Below are 27,114 nucleotides of genomic sequence, written 5' to 3' on the forward strand. Positions count from 1 at the left end.
TGGCCTTCTAATTTTTATACCTTACCCTTATTACTGCTTTTAACCTTGTCACTCTCTTTTCCTCTACATTTCTTTGATCCTTAAGAAATTGTTTTTTAGTTACACTTACAGAATTTGGTGTGTGGCATTTCTTAAATTTTTACAAATTTATGTACTCTTTATCTTAATCCAGTGATAAAGCAGCAGTAACCTATGTGTATTTATTTTCATGTTAAGAATTAGAATATAGGGGCACCTGGGTGGCTCAGTTGGGTAAAGTGTCTGCCTTTGGCTCAGGTCATGATCCCGGAGTCCTGGGATCAAGCCCCACATCGGGCTCTTTGCTCACCAGGGAGCCTGCTTCTCCCTTTCCCTCTGCCCCCCTGCTTGTGCTCGCTTGCTCACTCTCTCTCAAATAAATTAAATCTTAAAAAAAAAAAGAGAATATAATCTGTATGACCACACCATGACTTTGCACCATTTATTCATTCTTTTTTGCTTGTGCTTTTTACTACCACACAATCTGCCAGTTCATAAATAACTTCGAAGCTTTGCCGATGAGGTTGGAAATGGAGCTGTATTCTTATATCACCCTTAGAAAATGATCCAGAAAAACGCAGAATCCTAGGCAGCTTTTTTTCCTTCTTCTTTTTCTTTCCTTGGAGCATTTAACTTAGAGGTCAGATGATTTAAGGGTGTGAGGTAGGGAGAGGGATTTGGGGGAGGCAGGTTGTGGTGGTAGATCTTTAAGAAAAGTTTCCCATCCCCCAGAGCCCACCAGTTCACTATTTGCCCTTATGTATGCTAGAGGGGAGAGTGACTCTTAGTGAGTTAGTCCCTTCCCAGACCTCTATTTAAAGAGCAAAAATGTTTGAAATTCAAGCGTGTTTAAACTTGGAAAAACAGAATGTTACATCAGAGAGGATAGCATGAGTAAGAATTATAGAATGGCCAAACTTTTGAATGTCTCCTGGGTTTACTGAACCATGGGCCCTATAAATTAGCTCAAAATGCAGAAATTTACAGATTGTATTTCCTATAGGAAACACTGGGCTTTATACATTTTTGAAAAACATTACCTTGTAGTTGAGCTCTTTTACCAGCAGGTGGCCTGTATACACAGCTATGGCTCCGCCTTCAAATACAAGAGCTTCAAAGGAGATAACAGTAGTTAAGTCTTCCTTCCATCCCTTCCATCTCCCCTACCCCAGCACATGCACACAGACACACATACACATTCATGTAGTTATACATACTCTTACACAAATTGTAGCACGTGATACACTCTTCTGCCCCTTTTGCTCACTTGAGGGTTTATCTTGGAGATTGGTATATATCAATATGAGGAGACTCAAAAATGTTCATGTTCACATAGCATTCCATTGTACAGTAGTCCCATCATGATTTAACAACCCCGTGTTGATGGCAGTAAGTAGTTTCAGTCTTTCGTGCTTACAAACAATGCTGCAGTGAACAAACCTATACTTGTATCACTTTGCCTTTGTGTGTCTCTGTAGGGTGAACTGTTGGAGGGCACAGGTGCTTGCACTTTAGACAGCTGTCCCTGAGTTGTCCTCCGTAGAAGTAGCAGGGTGGTAGGAGTGCCTGCTTCCCCACCCTCTGACAAATGAAAACTGCTCTTATGTAGTGTCACCATGCATACCTCTCATTATGAGAAGTACTGGGCATCGTGTCGTAGATTTCCTTTCCGAGGAACTTTCTGTATATGACTGTTGCTCATTTTTCCGTAGCATCTTTGGTATTTTTGTCACTGATTTGTAGAGGATTGTTGTATACTAGTGACATTAGCGTTTGATCTATAGTAAAAGTTGAAATTTTCTTTTCCCAGTTTATTCTTGTATTTTACTATCTATTAGGGCTAGTACACACTCCTGTTCTGTCTCATGGTTTTCCTAGCTCTTCTGTTTACTCTTCCATATGAACTTGAATTTCAGTTTAGGAAGAACTAAAAGCTCTCTGATGATTATCATCATAGGTTATCTTCATTTTAAATTTTTCCAGTAATACCTTTTCTCTTTATTATTATTTTGATTAATAGACTTCAAGTAGACTCTACTAGCATCATCTGACAGTAGAACATTATGGTCAACCCTGGGCTTTTCTTACTTGATAAAGAATTGTGTATTAGTCTTCATACTTCAGAGAAGAAGACACAGAGGAAAGAAGTTAGAAAGACATAAAGATTGCCTCTCCTAGAAATGATTCCATATGTTTTCTGTTCTAGTAAGCAACAATTTGCATAACTAGTTCCCTTTTAGCTTCCAAAATATGTTGTGTATAGCTCAGGGATTTTTTTATCAAACAAAAAATATGAGTCACTCTTTTCAGTAAACATTTTAATTATCTTTCAGGGTGGCTTATGGTGTTTTGGAGGAAATGGACTTCCTTATGCTGAAAGTTTTGGAGAAGTTCCTTCAGCTACAGTGGAAATGTTCTGTTTGGAGGCTTTGGTAAAACATTCTGAGGTAAGTTATATTTTCAAAATGTGGTTTAGTTTTTATGATCACAATGAAAAAATTGTACATGATTGCTCATTCAAGGGAAGTAATCCTCATTTTCTGTAAAAAAAAACAAACAAACAACTTTTTGCTTGTTTTAAAATTTCTGCTTTTTCCCCAGTTGCTTATTAGAATTGATAATCATAATTTAACACCAAAACTCATATTTCATTTTTGCCAAGTATTTCTAAAAATGTATTTAATCTTAATTGCACGTAAAGAAAGCAACCCATAGTCTAAATATGGCATTGACCTTTGATTTATGCTATTTCCTACTGCCTTTCTCAGATTATTTTTACAAATAATATGACCAGATAGTAATTTCCAGTAAAACATCTGGTAGAGATGTAACAGATGCAAAAAAAGTCAATATTTAGATGACCATACTCTTGAATTTTAACCAGAGCATATATTAGTGGTTTTTAAATTTTTTTGGCATTTATGGCAACTTTTCTGTTGTGATATAGTTTTATTTATTTATTTATATTTCTTTTAAAGGTCTTATTTATTGATTTATTTATTTTTGGAGAGAGCAAGAGAAGGGGGAGGGGCAGAGAGAGAGAGAGAGAATCGCAAGCAGACTCCATGCTGAGAGTGGAGCCAGACGTGGGGCTTGATCTCATGACCCTGAGATCATGACCTGAGCTGATAGTGCCCAACCGATGGAGCCACCCAGGCCGCCCCTTGGTGCTTTCTTGATATTAAAAAGAAAAAAGCAACAAACTGTGGTGCTTAAACATGAGTGCATTAAAGTCACTCAGGAAGCATGCTTAAAGCATTTCCTGACCACCTCTAGCAATTTTAATTTAGTAGATGTGGGCTTATGTCCAGAAATTTGCATTTGTAACAGGCATCCCTGGTGAGGCTGCTGGAAGTGGTTCATCCCACGTCATGAGAAACCCCATCCTAGAGATCTTAAACTCTCTGATTCAATCTTGGGAGCCATTAGACACGGCTCAGAAGTATCTCTGGTCATCTCTAGTTCCCACCAGTGGAGTTAGGAATCCAGTACAAAGCAGAGGTATTAGCATTGTAGTTCAAAAGAGCACGTGGGAAAACGAGCTGGAGTTTTGGCAACTTGAGACTAGTTTCTGAAGCAATAGGTGCATCTTCAGTGGAAAGCACAGTGCATGGAATACCTTTCCAGAAACCTCTCAAGTCATTACATATCTCACTGATCTATGTCTAAAAGACATACTTCTAAATGCACTTAAAATGTGATAAAATTCAATAAAAACTTGGAGAATGGAAATTGTTGCATATATGTGACGTGTCAGTGTCAGTGAGTACAACTAGTGATGGGAAGAGGCCAAGGCCGTGCCAATGACCTTGGCGCACGGTGAGGACTTAAAATAGTATTACGTATTTCTTTTGGCTTTCTTTTATCTCTTTTTTTCCATTAAAAATTCATATCCCTTTTTCTTTCTTTTTGATTTTCACCACTTGATCTTTCTCTTTAAAAAATTGTCTGACTCCTGAGTTTTAGGAGAGCCCCACAGCTGTGGGCTTGTGTGGGGTGGTGTGCGGGGCCACAGATGGTGCTTATCTCTGGGAGTTCTTGTATGCAGAAGCAAAGTCTGCCACTTATACGGAGTTTTTCTTCCTGTTATCAGATGGCAGGTTTCTCAAGCAGAGAAAACCTTTTTAAGGTAGTTTCAAGCCAGCCAAAGTATCACTATAAATTGAAACAATTCTGTAATAATGACATTGTCAGGTTACACATCCCACCAAGAGCTAAAGAGAATAAAGATAAAAATTTCCGAAGTCCTTGTGAGATAAGCCTTAATTTTTTCAGTGATTTCGAGGCACCTCTCCCATAGGTAGGGGTGTGCGTGTTTAAGTTGAGACAGGAGTTTCAGGTAGGTCTCTGTCCTTGAGCAGGAGCCTCCGGGCTGTGCCGTCAGCATGCTGGGTCACCTGGTTAGTGAATTTGTGCAACATAAAGTGAGCTTTCATTACTTTATTGTGCCAGATACCTACGCATTGTGATAAAATTGAAGCAAACGGAGGCTTGCAGCTACTTCAGAGGCTGTACCAACTTCACAAGGACTGTCCTAAGATACAGAGAAATATAATGCGTATCATTGGAAATATGGCTTTGAATGAACATCTTCATTCTACTATAGTTCGCTCAGGTAACACCTTTATGTACTGAATATTTTGGGTTTGGTCCTTTGTTCTTCTCCCACCTCCACCCCTCACGATACAGTAGTTTTTTAATAGACTTAAGACTTTGCTTAGGGTTACGTATGGGTCCTTAGACCATGTCATTTTAGTAGGGGCACAGAATTGCTTGAGGCGTGGGTAATCCGCATCTAAGATAATCGGTGTGTGGATAGTCACAGGAGAGCAGTGTTTGCCATGATGACTAATTGTTTACATCATCTTTGATGTGATTTGGTTAACCAAGAGGTGTACTTGGAGTATAGTGATTTTCCCCCCTTGCAACTAATAAACTGATGGTGGGGAGATACTTAAGACCATGCAGATATCCTGCTCCTCATCTACCAAACATTCTGGCCTCATCTAGCCTTTAGCATGATGGCTGCAAAACGATGGTTTTCCAACTGCAGCACGCCTTCCCCGTGTGCTTTTCAGCATTTGGCATTTTCTCGTAAGCAAGAGCCCTTCCTTCTCTCCCCTTCCATCTGGCTCCCTCCTTTCTTCCTTCTTGTCCCTCCCTCCCTCCCTCCGTCCCCTATCAGTATGGGCACAGAGATTGCTGGTTTTTTTAATGGTTTATAACTCATTACCTTACTTAACATTTGATGCCAGATTGCCTCAGTTTTGGTTAGTGGGAGCCCCACAGACTGGCTCGCTGTGTCCTTGCAATGTGCCTACCTCATTTTGGGAGGCATTCGGTACTGTCTGGAATAACAAGATGTTCCAGGCTCATTTCTCTGAGGAGAGATGCAGATAGATTTTAGTGCAGATTGATTGGTAGAGATCAGGATCTGGGTGCTTGATGTGCTTATTGGTCCTGGAGTGTCTTTGCTTGGCTCTTTCAGTGGAAAAAGCAAGGTGATATATACAAATACGCACAGACAAAAATGCGTACGTAGGTGCTCCTGTACATGCATATGTTCATATTTATTAGAAACTATGAATTTACATTTTTTCTTGTGTCTCTGCTTTTTTTTTTTTTTTTTTGGTTTACATTTAAGAGCGTTTTGATCAGTAGAAGTTTTTAATTTGATGAAGTCTCATTCAGGGATCAGCCAACTTTTTCTATAAAGGACTACTTTCTATGGGTTTTATTCTGACTTTTTAGATTCTTAAGGTAGAAACTTAGATCACCGATTTTAACCTCTTTCCTTGTTTCAGTCATCTGTTGCTGTGTGTGTATCAAACACAAAATTCATTGGTTAAAATAGTGGTCATATATTTTCCTCATGAATCTGAAACGGGCAAGATTTGATAGGAAAGCTTACATCACTCTGAGCAGAAGTAACTGGAGCAGCTCAGCCATGGGGTGGAGGACATGCTTTCAAGATTGCTCGCTTTCCTGGCTTGCGAACTGCTACTGGCTCTCACCTGGGACTGGGGACACCGGCTCCTTTCCACATGCGCCACTGCATGCAGCTTAGCTTCCTTTAAGCACGATGGCTAGGTTTTAAGGGCAAACGTCCCCAGAGAGGGCCAGCTATAAGCTCTTTTCCTTTTATAATCAAGCACTGGAAGTCATTTCTGCCATGATTTATTGATTAGAAGCTAGTCACTGAGGCTGGCTCCTATTCAAGGGGAGGAGATTTGGAAGGGGTTTAGACTCATCACGTCTTTTTTTTTTTTTAATAATTTTTTATTATGTTAGTCACCATACAGTATATCCTTAGTTTTTGATGTAGTGTTCCATGATTCATTATTTGCCTGTAACGTCTTAATAGAGAATAGTGCCAAAGAATTTGAAGATAGGTTTTCAGATCACTACAATTTAGTATTTAAAGCAGTAAATTTCCTCTAACCTGCTTTAGATGCATCCTTCACATTTTGGATATATTGTATTTTTATTATTATTCTGTTTGACATTTTTCTAATTTTCTTGTGAATTTTTTGTCTCATGGGTTACCTAAAAGTGTGCTGCATAGTTTATAAATATTGTTTTCTAGATATCATATGTCTCTGATTTTTAATTTAGTATTTCATGTGTTCAGAAAACAGACCCTGTAAACAGATTTTAGTCTTTGGAAATTTACCGAGACGTACCTGATGGCCTGCTGTATGGTCTGTCGTGGTGAATGTTCTGTGTGCACTTAAAAAGAATGAGTGTTCTGTAGTTGTTAGGTGAAGTGTTCAATATATAACAAACCACATTGGCTGATAGTACTGCTCAAATCTTCTCTAGGTCTGCATTGCGTTTTGTCTAGTTCTACGAATTACCGAGAGATGTGTGAAATTTTTCAACTATGATTTTGACTTTATCTGTTTTTCCCTTTAGTTCTGCCAGGTTTTTCTTCCTGGTAAAATTATTCATTTTTTATTACTAAGTGATGTCTTTCCCACTGGGCGTACTCCTTTTCCTTAAGTCTACTTCATCTGGTATTAAAATAGCCACACTAGCTTTTTCTTCTTAAAACATTTTTATTATTGAAGTATAATTGACGTCCAATGTTATAGTAGTTTCAGGTGTACAACATAGTGATTTGACAATTCTATACATTATGTAATGCTCACCATAGTGTAGTTATCATCTGTCACCACACAGTATTATATTATTGACCATATTCCCTATGCTGTACTCTTCATCCCTGTGACTTATTTATTTTGTACCTAGACGTTTTTACCTCTTAATCCCATTCACCTGTTTCACTCATCCTCCCGTCCCCCTTCCATCTGGCAACCACTGGTTCTCTCTGTGGCTGTGTTTCTGGTTTTTTTAGATTCCATGTATAAGTGAAACATATGGTATTTGTGGTGTTCTTTCTGACCTCTTTCTTTTTTTTTTTTTTTTTTTTTTTTTTAAAGATTTTATTTATTTATGTGACAGAGAGACAGCCAGCGAGAGAGGGAACACAGCAGGGGGAGTGGGAGAGGAAGAAGCAGGCTCATAGCGGAAGAGCCTGATGTGGGACTCGATCCCGGATCGCCAGGATCACGCCCTGAGCCGAAGGCAGACGCTTTAACGACTGCGCTACCCAGGCGCCCCACTTTCTGACCTCTTTCACTTAACATAATTCCCTCTAGGTCTACCCGTGTAATAACAAATGGAAAGATCTCATTCCTTCTTATGGCTGAGTGATCGTCTATCACACACGTACACACGCCCGTACACATCTTACCCATTTACCCACTGACACACACAGGTTGTTTCCGTTTCTTGGCTCTTGTAGGTAATGCTGTGATAAGCATAGGGGGGCTTATAGCTTTTTGAATTAGCTTTTTCATTTTCTTTGGGTAAATACCTAGTAGTGGAATTCCAGGATTGTATGCTATTTCTATTTCTAATTTTTTGAGGGAGCTTCATACTGTTTCCAACAGCAGCTGCACCAGTTTATGTTGTGTTTGCAGGGGCTCCCTTTTCTCCACATCCTCACTAACACTTGTTATGTCTTGTCGTTTTAATTCTAGCCATTCTCACTGGTGTGAGGTGATAGCTCATTGTGGTTTTGATTTTCATTTCCCTGATGATCACGTTGGTTTTTTCTTATGCTTGCTATTTGCATTACCGATCTTTTATCTTTTCACCTTCTTTTGCTTTCATTTTTCTGTAACTTTAAAAATAAATACATCTTTTATAGACAGCATATAGGTGGATCTTTTTTTTAAAATCCAATTTGATCCTTTTAATCTGAGTGTTTTGTCTCTTTACCTCTAATGTAATCGTAACTATTGTTTCTTTTTTCTCCTTTACTGACTTTTTTGGGTTACTTGAATATCTTTCACATTCTGTTCTTTCTCCTCTTTTGGCTTTTTATATAGTAGTATTTATGTATTTTTTATTGGGGTATCCTTAATTTATCACAGTCTATCTTGAGTTATTATTATGCCACTTTATATGTAGTGTGAGATTCTTAAAACAGTGTAATTCACTTTCCACCCCTTGCCATCCTTTGTTGTATTGTCATAATGTATTTTACTCCTGCATATGTTATAGGCTTTGTGATACATTGTTGTTATTCAGTCAAGTGATATTTAAAGACTATAAGAAAAAAAGAAAAGTCTTTTTATTTGTAGATTTATAATATCCAGTGTTCTTCCTTCTGTTCTGTTTATCTATGTTTACATCTGATAACATTTCCCTTCAGGCTGAAGACCTGGGTCTGCTGGACAAATTCTCTCACCTTTCGTTTTCTGAAAGTCTTTACTTTGCCTTTATTTGATTATCCCAGGAAAGAGATTTTCCATGGATAAAGAATTCTGTGTTGACAGTGTGTTATTTTTTCTGTCAGCACTTTAAAACTGTCATTCCATTCTCTCCTGACCACTGCTGTCTGATGAGAAGTCTTATTCCCACTTCTGTTCTGTATGTACCTTGTCGTTTCCTTGCTGGCTTCTTTTAAGGTTTTTATGTTTGGTTTTTAGCAATTTGACTATGAAGTGCTTGGTTCCTTTTTTAGATTTGTGTTGCTCAGTGTCTGCTGAGCAGACTGAATCAGTGGGTTGATGTTTTTGATCAAATTTGGAAGATTTCCAGCCAGTGTATCTTAAAATACTTTTTCTTGTCTCCTTTTTGCTCTTTTCTCCTTTTGGGACCTCAGTCATGGATATTAGATCTCTTGATTCTGTTCCACAAGTCACTGAGACTCTCTTCATTTCCCTTCAAATACTTTTTTCCTTCTCTGTGTTTTACTTTGGATAATTTCTGTTGACTTATCTTCAGTTTCTTTAATGGGATAGAGCCTTGATCAAATCAGTGTTTTATTTAAAAAACCCACAAAACACTCTTCCCCAAACTGAACCCTGGCTCTTAGCCCAAGTCTTCCATCGTCTCGGGGATTTCAGTATCTAGTGGACAGCCCACTGAACACCTTGGTCTCTCAGTCCCTTGACCTTCTCATCTCCATTGACTTCCTTCTCTGCTCCCGACTGTCTAGTACTCCACTCCCATGCCGCACCTGGATTTAGTCACGGCCTGAAACCATTTCACCTATAAAATCGGTAATTCACCTCTCAGGGCACATCCTTCTCTCATTCAAGCCTTGTTTTTGCACCTACTCCCACAGTGACCGGTTTTATTCTCTCCAGAAATTTATCTGCTGACCCCTTTTTCTCCCAGTCCCTCAGTCCTCTTTATCCGCACTCCCCTCCTGACACAGTGTATATATATTCCATGGTCCCTCATTTCACTGACATTATCCTCAGTGCCCTCGAACGCCCTTTCTCTTCCATCCTCTGAGCACACCCTTGGTCAGACCCCAACACCAGAGAAAACCTACTACTGCTGCTTCCGTGGCTGAGCGTAGAATCATTGCAGATTGGTTGTCACCTTCGGTATCAGCAGTCCTGTTTCTCCAGTCGGCTTGCCTTACTGTTCCTAGCAGAGACGATTCGAACCTCCTCCACACTCCTCAGACCTTCCACTGACTCTGTCCCTCTCCGCAGATGACCCCTCCTCCTCCAGTGAGACAGCTGAGACTCTGAAAGGGATTTCCCTTAGTTTCTCACCACCAAAACCAAACTGGTCTTCTCCTTGTCTGCTCTTGATGGTAGGAAAAAGGACATCTCTTAGGAGACCTCCAACTACATCTGGATCCTGGCTCCTTTCACTATCTTAGAAATTGCCAGTCTTTTCTAATCGGCATAGTCAGTGGCTCCTTCTCAACAGGAGCCTTTGATCAACAGATTAGGGGATGGTGTGAAAAACCACCGAAATTCGTGACACCACATCCCCCTGGTTTTTCACCCCCTCTTCTGCTTTTCAATTTTATGTCTAAACTTTTCAAAGTTATCTGTGCTGCTTTTTGCCCAGCTCCCATTATTTCTGAATATTTCAGTTTGAATTCTGCCTTACCTTGTTGTATTTTTTTTTTTAGGTATCCTGTATCTTTATATCTATGTACTCTTAATAGTATCACATCTGTAACTTTTTACCATTCAGATTTACAACAGTTAAAAAGATATTGGTAATATCCACTGCTGGTGAAGGTGGGTGAAACTGCTTCTCTCATGTATCATTGGTGAGGATGTACATTGATTCAGTTTTTTGTTTTTTTTTTTAAGATTTTATATATTTATTTGACACAGAGAGACAGCCAGCGAGAGAGGGAATACAAGCAGGGGGATTGGGAGAGGAAGCAGCAGGCTCCCAGCAGAGGAGCCTGATGTGGGGCTCGATTCCAGGATTCCAGGATCATGCCCTGAGCCGAAGGCAGACGCTTAACGACTGAGCCACCCAGGCGCCTCTGATTCAGTTTTTTGATAGGCACTTAGTAGTGTCTATTAAAAGAATGTATATGCCATTTGACCTAGTAATAATACTACTAGAATTCTCTCCTACCTAAGTACTCATGGGCGTTCTTAAAGATTTGTATATAAAAATGTTTATTGGACTGGTGTTTGCAGTATGGAAAAAATAGAAAAACCTAAATGTTTGCCAGTAGGAATAATGTTAAAGAAACAATGGAATACTTCAACTGTGTTAAATGCTATAATTAAAAAGAGAAGTATGTGGAGAGCATTCCAAGACACAATAGTGAAAGTATCAGATCCAGTCACAGAACAGTAGGAATAGTACTATTCCATTTAGGAAAAAAAAGAAAAAAAAATTGCATATAGAGCTGTAGTGTGTATGTAGAAGTTATGGGTATGTGACTGAATTTTTAAAAAGGTTTGGAAGGGTCATCACCAAACTTTTAACTCTAGTTACTTTCGAGGATGGAAATGGAATTGGTAAATGATGGGAGTGCTAAAGTGGGATTTTGATTATTAGGTACTATTTTTTAATTGTTTTTATAATTATGTATTCAGATGTCACATAATTTAAAAAACACTGAATCTTAAAGAAGACACATTTTCCAAGGGGCATTTGATGTTTTGTAAAAGGTGAAGCATCTCAGGCATTGTGAAAATACGTTGTCAACTAAAAAAAGCCATAGAAATGTCTTGTGCCATGATTTCTCTTGTGTTTCCTTTCTTGAGACTCCATTAAAAATAAAGCCATATTTTTGTATGTATACCAGTAATATACCTGTATATCTCTATAGGTAGAATTTTATTTTTTTTTAATGTTTTTTTATTATGTTAGTCACCATACAGTACATCCCTGGTTTCTTTTTTTTTTTCTTTTCATGTTTTTTTTATTACATTATGTAAAGTTCGATGATTCATTAGTTGCGTATAACACCCAGTGCACCATGCAATACGTGCCCTCCTTACTACCCATCACCAGTCTATCCCATTCCCCCACCCCCCTCCCCTCTGAAGCCCTCAGTTTGTTTCCCAGAGTCCATAGTCTCTCATGCTTCATTCCCCCTTCTGATTACCCCCCCTTTCTTTATCCCTTTCTTCCCCTACTGATCTTCCTAGTTCTTATGTTCCATAGATGAGAGAAATCATATGATAATTGTCTTTCTCTGCTTGACTTATTTCACTTAGCATTATCTCCTCCAGTGCCATCCGAGTTCTCAACAGAACTCGTTCTTTCTGATAGCTGAGTAATATTCCATTGTATATATGGACCACAGCTTCTTAATCCAGTCATCTGTTGAAGGGCATCTCGGTTCCTTCCACGATTTGGCTATTGTGGACAATGCTGCTATGAACATTGGGGTGCATATGGCCCTTCTCTTCACTACGTCTGTATCTTTGGGGTAAATACCCAGTAGTGCAATGGCTGGGTCATAGGGTAGCTCAATTTTTAACTTTTTAAGGGACCTCCACACTGTTTTCCAGACTGGCTGCACCAGCCTGCATTCCCACCAACAATGTAGGAGGGATCTGCTTTCTCCACATCCTCTCCAGCAATTGCTGTTTCCTGCCTTGTTAATTTTTGCCATTCTAACTGGCGTAAGGTGGTATCTTAGTGTGGTTTTGATTTGAATTTCCCTGATGGCTAATGATTTTGAACATTTTTTCATGTGTCTGTTGGCCATTTGTATGTCATCATTGGAAAAGTGTCTGTTCATATCGTCTGCCCATTTTGTGATTTGTTTCTTGCGTATTCAGTTTGAGAAGTTCTTTGTAGATCTTGGATACCAGTCTTTTATCTGTAGCATCATTTGCAAATATATTCTCCCATTCCGTGGGCTGCCTCTTAGTTTTTTTGATTGTTTCCTTGGCTGTGCAGAAGCTTTTTATCTTGATGAAGTCCCACATGTTCATTTTATCTTTTGTTTCTCTTGCCTTTGGAGATGTGTCATGAAAAAGGTTGTTGTGGCCGATGTCATAGAGGTTGCTGCTTATGTTCTCCCCTAGGATTTTGATGGATTCCTGTCTCACATCGAGGTCTTTCATCCATTTGGAGTTTATCTTTGTGCATGGTGTGAGAGAGTGGTCAAGCTTCATTGTTTTGCATGTAGCTGTCCAATTTTCCCAGCACCATTTATTGAAGAGACTGTCTTTTTTCCACCGGATGGTTTTTCCTGCCTTATCAAAGATTAGTTGCCCAAAGAGCCGAGGGTCCATTTCTGGGTTCTCTATTCTGTTCCATTGGTCTATGTGTCTGTTTTTGTGCCAGTACCATGCTGTCTTTGTGATCACAGCTTTGTAGTACAGCTCGAAATTCGGCATTGTGATGCCCCCAGCTTTGTTTTTCCTTTTCAGCTGTTCCTTGGCGATTCGGGGCCTTTTCTGGTTCCATACAAATTTAAGAACTATTTGTTCCAGTTCCTTGAAAAATGTCATCGGTATTTTGATTGGGATAGCATTGAAAGTGTAGATTGCTCTGGGTAGCATGGACATTTTAACTATGTTAATTCTTTCAATCCATCTTTTTGTGTCTTCCTCAATGTCTTTCAAGAGTGATTTATAGTTTCTAGAATATAGATCCTTTACGTCTCCGGTTAAGTTAATTCCAAGGTAACGTATGGGTTTTGGTGCTATTGTAAATGGGATGGATTCCCTAATTTCTCTTTCTTCAGTCTCATTATTCGTGTATAGAAATGCAACTGATTTTCTGAGCATTGATTTTGTATCCTGCCACATTACTGAATTGCTCTATAACTTCTAATAGTTTGGGAGTGGATTCTTTTGGGTTTTCCATATAGAGTATCATGTCATCTGCGAAGAGAGACAGTTTGACTTCTTCTTTGCCAATTTGGATACCTTTTATACCTTTTTGTTGCCTGATTGCTGTTGCAAGGACTTCTAGTACTATGTTGAATAATAGTGGCGAGAGTGGGCATCCTTGTCGTGTTCCTGATCTTAAGGGAAAAGCTTTCAGCTTTTCCCCATTGAGAATAATATTTGCTGTAGGTTTTTCATAGGTGGCTTTTATGATCTTGAGAAATGTACCCTCTATTCCTACACTCTGAAGGGTTTTAATCAGGAAAGGATGCTGTATTTTGTCAAATGCTTTTTCTGCATCTATTGAGAGAATATGATTTCTGAATTTTTGTTTCTGGATTAAATCTAAGACACTAAAACTTACTGAGTTTAGTAATTCTCACTAAAAGCAGAATATCATATTATTGATGATATCTCTAGTAATTGCAACTTTTAGCTAGATTTTGTAAATAAAGGAAATGGTTCTTAAACCCCTCCTACTTTCTTTGAGACCCCTATACAGGGTACCTGTCTTGGGACATCATGTGCCGTGGGATGTGGAGGCCCTTAGGGCAGAATGGAGTTGAAGTATTCTTTCTTTTCTGTGAGGCAGACACTGGTGTCTGCCTTTCTCCCGCCATTTTCAGTCAGAATCCGCTCACAGTCTGAGACGGAGTGGTGTGGGTGTTGAGTGCGTTTGTTCTCTTCACCAGGCTGGGTTTCCATACTGGCGGAGGCAGTGAAGTCTCACCGCATTATGGAGGCCTCACATGCCGCCAGAACCCTGGCTAATCTAGACCGAGAGACCATGCAAGAAAAATACCAGGATGGCGTGTACGTGCTACACCCCCAGTACCGCACAAGGTGAGATCAGACACTTTGTCTCCTGTGGGGGCGTAAAGCCTAGGGGGCCTATCATTTTACTTTATTTCTGCATAATTCAGATGTTAAATACCTTAAAAATAATCCCGAGAACCTTATTTGCTGATACAATTTGTCTGTAATAACCTGAGAAGAATTGCAGGCTGTCATGAAAGTATGGAACTAGCTAAATTATCAGCGTGATTTTACACCAAGGGCTGACCTTCAGTAAGATCGCTTTCACCTCTAGTAATGTGCCCCCCTTAAACTCTGTAATGCATTGTTCTTTGTTTCACTACTTGCTTCCTCTAGATCTGAGTTAATAGCTGATTTGGATTGTAGAGGCTGGTCTGGATGGGAGGAGATAGGACATCCTATGCAGGCAACCATCTATTAGCCTGGGTCTAGAATTCAGAAGGACTGGACAAAATTTATGCAATGTATAAAATCGTGCACTGGAAGGAGTAAGTTGTAATAAATTTGACTCATGCTCCTCCTTAAGATTATTTCTGTTGTATCATTGCTGAGATAATAAATATAGGAAGGACCACAATGAAAAAATTAACATATTTCTTGGATTTTTCACAGGTACTTGAAAATAATACCTCAGAAAATAGCAAAATCATTTAATTGAAAAATGGATTGTGTGGTTAATTCTAATTTATAAACAAAATAATATGGAAATGTATTTTATATGTCGTGTACTATAAATAGCTTACAAGTCATATGCTATCTACAGTTTTTAGAAGTGTCATAACTAGGAACATCTGGGTGGTGGCTCAGGTGGTTAAGCATCTGACTCTTGATTTCAGCTCAGGTCATGATCTCAGGGTCATGAGATTGAGCCCTATGTCAGGTTCTGCACTGGTCACGGAGCCTCCTTAAGATTCTCTCTTTCCCTCTCCCTCTACCCCTGCCCTCCTATTAAAAAAAAAAAAAGTCATATCTAAAGACTATGAAATACTTTAAAATCTCATTTTTTTAAAGATTTATTTGAGAGAGTGAGTGGGGGGGAGGGGAGAAGGGAGAGAGAGAATCTCAAGCAGAATCCCTGCTGAGCTTGGAGCCCTACATGGGGCTTAATCCCTCAACCCTAAGATCATGACCAGAGCTGAAATCAAGAGTCAGATGCTTAACCGACTGAGCCATCCAGGGCCCCTAAAATCTCATTTCTGATAAACATTTATTTCCTTGATAAGTTTTATTTTATTTTAAAGATTTTATTTATTTATTTGACAGAGACAGCCAGCGAGAGAGGGAACACAAGCAGGGGGAGTGGGAGAGGAAGAAGCAGGCTCCCAGCGGAGCAGGGAGCCTGATGCGGGGCTCGATCCCAGGACCTGGGATCACGCCCTGAGCTGAAGGCAGACGCTTAACGACTGAGCCACCCAGGTGCCCCCCTTGATAAGTTTTAAAAAATCTCTCATGCATACTCAATTTGAAACTACACTAGCCATTCTTATTTAATTTCTTAAATACTTTTATTGATTTGTGGAATATTCTCAAATTCTTTGGAGGGCGGTCTATGACATACGTCACTTTATTGGTTATTAAACTCATCACAGTTGATTCTGGTTGGTCAGCCTGGCTAGGACTGGCTCTGCCTCCGTTTTCATAGAGCAGTGAGCACACTCCATGTATGTCTTTGCCACACCTGTGCTTATACAGCTTGCCTTCCTGGTTTTATTTTCTGTATGTGAACTTGCTAAGCACCAGCCGCAGAGTGCTAGGCAGACTCTTACCAAAGCAGTAATGCATTTATTCTGCTTCTTTTTAAAACTCTCTCCCCCATCAGTCAGCCCATTAAAGCAGATGTCCTTTTTATTCATGGCCTTATGGGAGCAGCATTCAAAACATGGCGCCAGCAGGACAGTGAGCAGGTTTTAACGGAAAAGATTTTAGAGGATGAAGCCAGCTATACGACGTGTTGGCCCAAGGTAAGGAAGTGCCACCTCTGATAGGGCATCTTCTTTGTGACGTGCTGTGGCGTCTCTGGCTATTGAAGCCTGCATTCGGATTTGCTTATTTTTCTCTTTTTCCTGGGATTTTTCTACCATGCAGTTTTTCTGTCCTTTAGGGACTCTTGTAGTATGTTCACGAACAGCTGGGCTTGTCACCCTGCCTTCTGTTGTGTCCTTTCTGGTTAGGGTGTGGGCTAGAACTCTAAAAGAATAGTTCATTGAGGAAAAAACAGGCAAGGACCAGTATTAGTTCACTCCTGTTAAAAATATAACAAATAATACATTCATAATGGTTAGCTAGTTCTAGGATTTTAATAATTATAAAAATAGAAATACTTTGAAGAAATCATTCAACTTTGGATTTCCTTGGTGATATTTCTTCTGAGAGCCTTAAGTCTGGGATGAACGGATTGCATGCAGTATAGCTAAAGCTTAGTGAAGACGGAAATTCGCGTCGTTTCCAGGGCTTTGTCCCACCGTAGCTTCCTCACCTTCACGGAGGTGAATGATTTGCACTTTGGCAACACTGACGTATGGAGAAGACAACTGGCCCTGGGTCCACAGACAGGACTGTGACCGTCATTCGTATCTCTGCATTCTCAGCTCGAATCTCCCACTGTCACACTGTACTGTCTGTCCTGAGATCATAACTTTCTGTTAAATGCTTTCGAAAAGCCAATTTGATCTGGACTCCAAAAACTCCTTCCTTCTGGCTACAGCACATTAAAACTGAGAATATTCTCTTGAAACTCCCATTGGCTTTCTGCTATGAATATTGATGCCTCTTTGTGACCAGAGACATAAAAAGATAAAATGCCAGAACTGGTTTTCTAGTCACCCTTTTAACTTTATTGTAATGCTATATTTTATAGTCGTCAGTCTACAGTGGCCTTTAGTTACAGGTGTCATTAGCAAACTGGAGCAGGGGAAATTCATGTGTGTTCTTCTGTACCTTATATTTTGCATAGACATGGTTGGCAAGAGACTGTCCTGCTCTCCGAATTATATCTGTGGAATATGACACCAGCCTTAGCGACTGGAGAACGAGGTGTCCTATGGAGAGGTACCAGAGGGGACGCTGTGGACTGGGAGGAAGGGCCGGGGTCCAGGCCACAAGTGAATCCTCAGGGATAGAGGGGAGCTTTATCTTTTGATGCCACAGACAGAATTTTATTATGAAAAACCTAACCTTTTTTTTCTTCTTTCTAGAAGGAGATAGTAAGATATAAACAATGAAATAGTGTAAGGCTAAGATACAGTGTCAGTGTTGGGTTCCTACAGGGGTTCATTTATAACTCTTCTAGTAGTAAGAACCATGGATTCTATAGCAAAATTTCCTTTACTCCCAGAAGTAAACGCGAGGCTTTTTGCTTTTGTGTTCGCAAGTGTATCGGCTACAGGAAGCAAAGAAAAAGATGGTGAGCAGCATAGGCTCACCACTTCTGTGAGCCTCTGTCACTTTGTGTGCTATGTGCTGATTGTGTATACGGGAGGAGGAGCACTGGACCTCTGGGCTCTGGGCCCTAGATGGTGGCTGCTTCTACCTTTGACCCACTGTGTGATCTCAGGTCCTCTAACTTGTCTGGGAAGCGTGGTCTGCAAATTGAGAGCGTTGGTCTGAGTCACTGTTACTAAGCTGAGCGCGGTCTCTGAATGGCCCCCGTGTAGGTGCCAGAGCAGGTGTTCTGAGGGTCAGCAGGCAAGAGCTCAGGGGTCTTTCCCCATTGCACCAAGAGGAGTTTTGACAAACCTTTATTGCAAGGAAAGGTTTTTATAGATAAACAGTTTGAAACTACCAGAGTAGATAGTTTTGAAGTTCCCTTTTAGCTCGAAAATCACTTTGAATTTTCTGATTCTAATAGCTTTCTGGTATTTCTAAATAAACCAAAAGGATGAAAGCTTAATGTTTGCAGCATAAATACAAGTAGAACAAAGTGGAATGGCAGCTGACCATGTAGGTGAGCTCAGAGGAGACAACACAGCATTATTTTCAGGCCGCATCATCACAGGGACACACATCCTAAGTTGTGGGGGCAGTCAGTGTGAGATCCAACTTGCAAAAATTGCCAGATGCGTATTAGATGCTCAAACCCTGCTTGTTTAGTAAGTGAATGGCTTGTTCTGGGCCTCGATATTGCCAGTTATGCCAGTGTGCCTAAGTTAGAAATGGGGAACAAGCATTTGTAGAGAGAGTAGGGGTATTCCTGACCCCAAAATGTAGTATTGTAATATTGGCCCAATAAAAGTTCTTGCCTTAAAAACTTGGATAGTAAAATTTGGATGGGGGGAGGGTGTGAAATCAATAGCCTCATATCACGCCTGCTGTTTTCATTTTGTTCAGAAAGTCCATTGCATTCAGGAGCAACGAACTTCTAAGGAAGCTCAGAGCTGCTGGTGTTGGGGATAGGCCAGTCATTTGGGTATCACACAGCATGGGAGGTAAGTATGTTTCATTTTCGTGAAGCCAGTGCGTGAGGTTATTGTCAGCTGGTGGGGCTAACCTGTTACCTCAGCTCCCTGTTTCACTTACTACTGGCCCCCTTTCCCTCTAAATTAATGTTTTTGGCTATAGCTAAGAGTTTTTAAGTTACTACTTTCCTTCCATCCTGTTTTTCTACAAGGGGATCACTAGTAACAAACCTTATCAAAGAAACATGCATTCGGCAACGTAATGCTTTCATGTAGCAATAATCAGTAAACATCAGAAGCAGTCCGTGGCTTCTGTAAGCCTGAGTTGTGAATATCCTTCATCATTCCTGGCTAGTCCCTGTGCTCCCCTTTCTTTCCTGCACCCCCAAGCATCGCAGAGCCCACAGGCTCAGCCTCGAGCCTGCTGAGCAGGGGGAGGTGTGAAGGCAGATGTCTGCTCTTTGGGTCCTGGTGTGCGCTTGCTAAGTGTCATCTGCTCCTCTCAGCTCACGCGAGTTGTCACGGGTGGCCTTGGAGAGGGCCTTGCTACAGCCTCTGGCCTAGTTTATCTGATGAAATGCTCAGGATTGCAGACTCTGAGTTGGGGCTTTTTGCTGAGAGAGAGGTAGATGTAGCCCTTTGTGTCCACAGAGATCCACGGTTACCATCTAAGTGACCTTTGTGTTGCATTATCAGCTTCAAGCTCAGGGTGCGGGGATGGAAGCAATGGTGCCTTCCTAGGTTCATTTTCCTACAGAAAAGTTGTTTTCCATGGTGGAGAAGCTTTATGGGGCTCTTTTTTGAATATTAGTACTGTCCTAATGGTGTGGTCACTAGTAGGCCACTGGGGGGAGGATGGGGAGACATGGTGCTGCATATTTACTTCATTGATGGACACCCAACATAGCAATGCCTAGTACTTCTATGGGATAGTGTATCCTGTGATTGATAGAAGATCTGCCTTTGAAGTGAGTTTCTAGAATCTTACCTGTTTGTAGGCTTGTGTTACATACAGTTGACCCTGGAACAGCATGGGGTTTAGGGGCACTGACTACCCTGTGCAGTCAGAAATCTGCCTAGAACTTTTGCCTCCCCCAAAACTTAGCTACTAATAGCCTACTGCAGACCAGAAGCTTTACTGATAACAGTTAACCCATGTTTTATGTATGTATTCTGTATGTATTCTTACAATAAAGAAAATGTAAAGAAAATGATAAGATACATTAATAGTACTGTATGAAATCCATGTGTGTCTGTGCGCCTGTACCATTCAAACCATGCTCTTCAGGGGTCAGCGGGATTCTAGATCAGCATTATTACCCAGTGCTAGTATTTTAAGGCCCTGTCTGTTGGACTCTAGAGAATTATTTAAACTTTAAAGAAAACATCTCTTTTTGTGTTGTTCCCCACGCCCTCTTGTTTTAGAATAATGGAGGGAAGAAAAACAGCTTATGCATTGTTTTTCTTTGTGTGGTTAGGTCTTCTTGTAAAAAAGATGCTGTTGGAAGCCTCTAAGAAGCCAGAAATGAGTACTGTTATAAACAATACCAGAGGAATAATTTTTTATAGTGTCCCTCATCATGGATCCCATCTGGCTGAATACTCTGTCAATATTCGCTATCTTCTCTTTCCCTCTTTGGAAGTCAAGGAACTCAGCAAAGGTAATATTTATGTTCTGTCATGAAGGGGAATTGGGATTGTATTAATATCAGTTATACAGGAGAAGGAGAAAAAGAAGACGGTTTCTAACTTGGCTATATTATCCATCCCATTTTATTATTTGTATACAAATTGTGTTTAGACTCTCATGGAAAATTTTTAGTTTGGGCTTGATTTTTCTTTGATACCTTTCCTTAAGCCATTATTTGCTCAAATATAACAATTTTAATACTATCTTAAATATTTAAAATTTTAAGTTATATAATGTTTTAAGGATTATTCCATGCTTTTTTCCATGAGTTTGGAAAATCAACTGTTAAAATATAAACAAACTTAAGATTTTCAGGATATTGATTATAACATACTTATTTTGATTAATAAACATTTTCTTTGTTTCTGGAACCCCCGTTAATCAATTTGGAGGCCCTGGCTGAGCCTTTAATATGCCAGTTGTCTTTTTGTTCATATTTTTTCTTTCTTCTGCTTTATGGAGAGTTACTTAACTTTTTCTAAACCTTTTACTGAACTTTATTTTTTGCAGTCAAGTTTTATATTCCAGAAGCTTTCTTGTTTTCTGATTCTTTTGAAATCAATCATTCTAACAATACTAATTAGAGTTTTTCCTTAAAGTTCCTTTGTTTCTTCACTGAGTTCTGTGTCTTCTGTGCCCAGGTGTTTTGTTTGCTCACTGGGTCTCTTTTAGGTTATAAGCTATCCTCTAGGGTCTGGTATGTCTTGGTTGCCTTTTCCTAGTTGAGGATGGGGGACAGACACTCTGTGATTATAGACAGGCCTCACTGATGGGAAGCTGTGCTTTAGGGTGAAGGTGCCAGCCAGCACACTGAGGGACCCCAGTCCCACATACCACATTGCCCCACATGCTTCTGGTCAGCTGGTAACCTGTGGAACCTCTCCCTCGGCTGCTGGCCTCTGTCCGTCCGTGTGTGGCTTTAGCTCTGCTCTCATCTTAATGACTTCTTAGGAAGGAGAGAAAATCAACAAGTTACTATCTTGACTCAGAACCCTAATTTTCTCTTTAGTACATTTATTATGAATTACGTAAACAGAATTTGTCACAATCTTGTTTTCTGTAATTTTACAGATTCTCCCGCACTTAAAACACTACAAGATGACTTTCTGGAGTTTGCTAAAGACAAAAATTTCCAGGTGCTGAATTTTGTAGAAACACTGCCAACTTACATTGGTAGCATGATTAAACTGCATGTGGTACCCGTGGAGTCAGCAGGTATTCCTTCTTTTGAAATTTGGTTGCTATTAGATGCCTGGTTGGTGGTACCTATATTTAATTATAAACAACCCATTTTTATACTCATGAAGATCTAGGTTCTATTATTCTTTTCAGCTATAGATTAAAATTTCTCTGCCAGTATACAACCTGGCGTTACTCTTCCCTCCTGTCATTTAGCTGGCGGGGGTTAATTGGTTGCCCCAGTGAGCTCTGTTCTGTTAAGGTAGGAATTCAAAGTCCTTCTTTCAGCTACAACGAAAGGGGCATTTACCAGCCTGATAATTGTTAAAGCTTTCTCCATGCAGCTAAAGGTGTGGAAGCTTTAATAAATGAAAGATTTTTTTTTTTTTAAACATTTGGGGAATAGTCAAGCAACAATTTCTTTTATAATCCTGGGGTTGAAGGAAATAACCAATACCTATTACTGTGGTGTATTATAATTATTACAGGCTCATTGAGGTAGGGCCCAAATCCTAATTCTCTATACTGATTCCTAAATTAGTATGTAGTGGATAACCCACACATTTCCCTCCTTGAAATGCTTTTCTCTCACCTGGCCAACCCGGTGACCTCTGAGGCAGGGTTAGGTGCTGTGTTAGTGGCACTTGGCCATACTGAGAGCTCTCAGGGACAGGGGGAGTCTGGAGTGTCTGCCAGATGGTTCTTCAGCCTGTAGAGCAAGTTTTGTCTGAACTCCGTTATGTATTATCTAAATAAAATGGAAGACTCAGAACCCAAAGAGGCTTTACCATAAAGTAATATGCTGTACAGGGAGGAGCTACTATTTAGTGGTTGAAGAACAAAAGGACTTTGGAAGCTTGAAGCAAAAGTAAAGGTAATACTGTGGACCAACTGTTTGTAGCGATAGAACCTTGTCATGGTTCTATCTGCCCTTTCTTTGGGGTCACAAGGAGGTCTGTCTTCCTTCATAACCAGCACCTGCATTCCTTACCTGGCAGTAAGGACTTACTTGCCACTTCCATCTATGTGCGCTTTTTTAGGCTGAAACATCAGAAACTCAACTAGATCTCTCAAGCACTAAGTCATCTTCCCCCTGGCAGAGTGAAGAACGGATCCTATGTGAGACGTTCCCGTTCTTGTCGTCAGGACAGGGGAGCTCATTCCGAAGTATAATAATATAAACTCTAGAAAAAGTGGCATGCACGCATATAAAGGGTGTGATGATACCGCTCAGGTTCTGCTATTAAATGAGGCAGGCCAGAACACACACACAATTTATGAAAAGCTTAAAATTATACCTACTGAGAATCCATTCTCGTGTGATTAGTCACGTAGTTGGTCAAACTTCCAGTGTCTGTATCTAATTTTTAGAGTTCCTTATCACAACCAAATCACCATTTAGAACTATCCATTCATCATCTTTTCATATTGACAGGGGAAGTCTAGATTTTTACTTAGATTGTATTGACATTTTTGTTTTCTTCAGATTTAGGCATTGGAGATCTAATTCCTGTGGACGTTGACCATTTGAACATTTGTAAGCCAAAGAAAAAAGATGCTTTTTTATACCAGCGTACCTTACAGTTCATCTGTGAAACTTTAGCCAAAGACCTTGAAAACTGAGTTAATCTTCTTCCATTTTGCAAGAAACTTGGTGTTCCGTTTCTTTTTTTAAGCTCTGAGCTATCATGCGGACATAGTCACTGTGGCGTCGAGTGGTCTGGAGCGTGTTGCAGGCAACAGAATGTGGTTCTCAGTTCAAGCACTGTAAAGCACCAACACAGAGTGGCAATCAAAGAATGAAGGGCTAGAAGAAATTCCATGTGTGCCAGCTTATGTTTTGCAGTGTTGTCCCTGGTGCAGGGAACAAGCTGCTAGGGATAGAAAATGCCTTTTGTCATCGGTGACTGTTTCCAGCCCACGCTAGGAGGAACACGGGTGGTTTGTACAGAGAGAACAATCCTCACCTTCCATAAAAATACCATTTGGAAAGTACCTAGACTAGAGAGGAGACTGAACTAGAATATAAAAACTTTTTGTTCTGGGTTTCCATGTGCTGTAAATTTAAAAAATATATATCCGTGTAAACCTTCGTCTCATATGTTAACTTTGTCAGACCTGTTGTCACCCATGGGTCAGTTCCTTATAAGTTTTTATTTTCATATTGCTGAGAATACTTCTCTTTTTAAGAGAATTCTAGCCTGTAGTAATTCTTTCCAGACTGTAGCTACCTATACTTCTAATTTTTCCCAGATAACGATAAAGTAGCTAATCCATTATTGACCAGAGTATGAAATAAAACCATTGTAAACCATTATATATACTAACAATACTTAGTATCAAGATTCTCTTTAGCTAAATAATGTTTACCTTTCTTTCATGCTCATTCGAAAGTTGCATCAGTTGACCTTGAGCATGTGAGAAATAGGAAATCATGGAGTGCCTGGCTCAGTCCGTAGAGCATGTGACTCTTGAGGTCGTGAGTTCTAGCCCCACGTTGGGTGTAGAGATTGCTTAAAAATAAAATCTGTAAAAAAGAATAAATAGGAAATCATGCTGACTTTTTATTTTAAAATAACAGCATTATTAAGATAGAAATCACATACTCTAAAATTCACCCTTTTAAATATACAGTGTTGTACAACCCTCCCCACTAATTTCAGAGTATTTCATCATCCCCAAAATTAACTCTATACACATTAGCAATCATTCCTCACCTCTTTTCCCCTCAGCTCCTGGCAAACACTAATCTACTTCCTCTCTATGGGTCTGTCCTATTATGGACATTTCATATAATGGAATCATACAATGTGTGGCCTTTTGTGTCTGGCTTCTTAACCTGTTTTCAGGGTTCATTTATGATGTAGCATGTATCGGTACTTTATTCCTTTTTATGGTTGAATAGTCGGTTGTGCGGATATACCACATTTGTTAATGTGTTCTTCGGCTGATGGATATTTGGGTGCTGTTTTTGGCTGTTATGAACACAGCTGAAACGTTTATGTACAAGTTTTTATGTGCACATATGTTTTCCATTCTTTTGGATATATACTAAGAATGGAATGGCTGGGTCCTGTCTTTAGCATTTTGAAGATGGTAGACATTTGTAGATTGGGATAGTCAAAGCTAAAACTGGACTACAGCATCTGAAGGTAAACTGAGGTCATCAACATTAATTATGCACCAACCTATAAAGTGACTTAACCACTTGTTTTATTATGTAGATACAGTGAATGTAACCATTAGCTAACAATAGTAAGTTAGCTAACAATAAGTACTAGCTAATGGATGCCTACTTGCATATCTTAAAAGCTGCAGCCTAAGGCTCAGGTTTCTAATTTAGCACACGTGTAGAGACTGATTGTGATACTCCATGGAGACTGGAGAGGTGGAAGGGAGCCATATCTGCGTTCTCCTCCTGGCCCATTTCAGGTCACGGGTGTCTCCTGGAAGAACTTTGTGCATGTCTGGTGCCCTGGCTTTTGTGGCTGCTCCCAGGGAATGCACCCCTTGATCGCCTGGCTCTGGTGGCCAGCAGAACTTGTGTTTGCAGGTCCCTCAGGACTGTAGCAAACAAACCATTCAGGGCTCAGCACAGAGATAGCAGGCAGAAACACCCATCTCCCAGTCTTTCCCTGAAAGAAGTCTATTTACATACTTTAAAAGAACAGCTTCCAATCAGCCTGCTTCTAGGTACTGACAGATCCTCCTCCCCTTTGGAACTCTGACAGGTTTTTGGCAGACCGGCCGACCATCAACTGGTGGCAGACCCTAAGAACAAAGGCGGTGGCTCTGGATAGTCACAAAGGTTTGAGAGAGAACCCAGAGCTCAGCAGGAGTTGAGAAACTTGAATGACAAGTTTCATCGCCTAAATAAGCCCACTCTGTCAAGATTGGGAGAAGAGGCTGTTTTACATAATGCACAGAAATCAACAGAAAGTGTTGAGGAAAATGATTAAACAGGAATACAGAAGATAAACTTGAGAAATAGACCTTAATGATAGGGAGATAAGTGACCTGATAGAGAGTTCAGAATAATAAAGTTTTTCACCAAAGTCAGAAGAATAATCATTGAGCAAAGTGAAAATTTCAACAAAGACCTATAAAATATAAGCAAATACCAAACAAATTATAAAGCTGGAAAATAAACTGAAAAATCCAATAGAGTGTTTCAGTGACAGACTAGATTGTGTGGAAGAAAGGATCAGCAGATTCAAAGATGGCAGTGGAATTTATCCAATCAGGACCAAAAAGAAAAAAGAATGAAAAAGAGTGAAGATAGCTAAAGGGACTTATGGGATACCATCAAGCCAATCAATATTTGCATTATAGGACTCACAGAAGGAAAAGAGCAAGGGGCAGAAAGCTTTGTCAAAGAAATAATGGCTGAATTCTTCCCCAAACAGAAGTCCAGAGAATACCAAGTAAAATGAATCCAAACATATCCACACCAAGACACATTACAGTTAAATTGCCAAAAGTTAAAGATCAGAGAATCTGAAGAGTAGCAAGAGAAAAACAAATGGTTATGTACGAGAGAACCCCATAATGCTATCGGCAGATTTTTCAGCAGAAACTGTAGGCCAGAAAATGTGCTAATACAGTCAAAGTGCTGAAAGAAAAAAATTGGCAAGAATAATCTACCTGGCAAAGTTCTTCAGAATTGAAGAAGAGATAAAGAGTTTTCCAGACAGGTAAAAGCTGAAGGAGTTCATCCCCACTAGACCAGCCTTACACGAAATGTTTGGGGCAATCCTTCAAGCTGAAATGAAATGATGCTAATTAATAACAGGAAAACATATGAAAATATAAGTCTCACAGGTAAGGGTAAATATATAATTAAATTCAGAACATGCTAATGTAATGGTGGGTAAGTCACTTATAAATCTAGTATGAGGGTTAAAAGTACTAAAAACAACTATAACTACAATTTAATGGATATACAATGTAAAAATATGTAATTTGTGACATCAAAAACAAATGGGAGGGGTAAAAACAGCTTTAGTAGGCATTTGAACTTAAATTGTTAGTTTTAAAAGGATTTATAAATATGTTGTATGTAAGCTCCATGGTAACCTCGATGCAAAAACTTACAGCAAATACACAAAAGAGAAAGAGAAAGGAAAACAATTAGACATGGCCTTACTATTGCCATTTTATTAACCATTGCTGTAAGTGGACTGAATTCTCTAATTCAGAAACAGAGTCACTGAGTGGATTTAAAAAACCAAACAATATGCCGCCTATAAGACACTCACTTCAGCTTTAAGGACACACAGAGACTGCAAGTGAAGAGATGGAAGAGATATTCCATGCAAATGGAAACAGAAAGCTGGGGTAGCTGTATTTATATCAGACAAAATAGACGTAAAGCCAA

The 27,114-nt window shown here is 39.8% G+C and overlaps 1 protein-coding gene across 6 annotated transcripts in view; it reads left to right on the forward strand.

The window, feature by feature from the left end:
• Window positions 1–24,281, forward strand: part of SERAC1 (serine active site containing 1) — a 59,758-nt gene extending 35,477 nt beyond the window's left edge. For all 6 annotated transcript variants that reach the window (XM_057310920.1, XM_048226057.2, XM_057310921.1 and 3 more), the window contains 9 exons: window positions 2,352–2,465; window positions 4,471–4,633; window positions 14,351–14,501; window positions 16,294–16,435; window positions 17,428–17,522; window positions 18,801–18,898; window positions 20,347–20,529; window positions 21,630–21,773; window positions 23,224–24,281. In XM_057310920.1, the coding sequence (XP_057166903.1) occupies window positions 2,352–2,465; window positions 4,471–4,633; window positions 14,351–14,501; window positions 16,294–16,435; window positions 17,428–17,522; window positions 18,801–18,898; window positions 20,347–20,529; window positions 21,630–21,773; window positions 23,224–23,360 (1,227 nt within the window). In that variant the 3' untranslated portion in view covers window positions 23,361–24,281. The remainder of the gene's footprint in view (window positions 1–2,351; window positions 2,466–4,470; window positions 4,634–14,350; window positions 14,502–16,293; window positions 16,436–17,427; window positions 17,523–18,800; window positions 18,899–20,346; window positions 20,530–21,629; window positions 21,774–23,223) is intronic.
• Window positions 24,282–27,114: the final 2,833 nt, after the last annotated feature.

The sequence above is a fragment of the Ursus arctos genome, unplaced genomic scaffold (assembly GCF_023065955.2).
Source record: "Ursus arctos isolate Adak ecotype North America unplaced genomic scaffold, UrsArc2.0 scaffold_13, whole genome shotgun sequence".
Classification (NCBI taxonomy): domain Eukaryota; kingdom Metazoa; phylum Chordata; class Mammalia; order Carnivora; family Ursidae; genus Ursus; species Ursus arctos.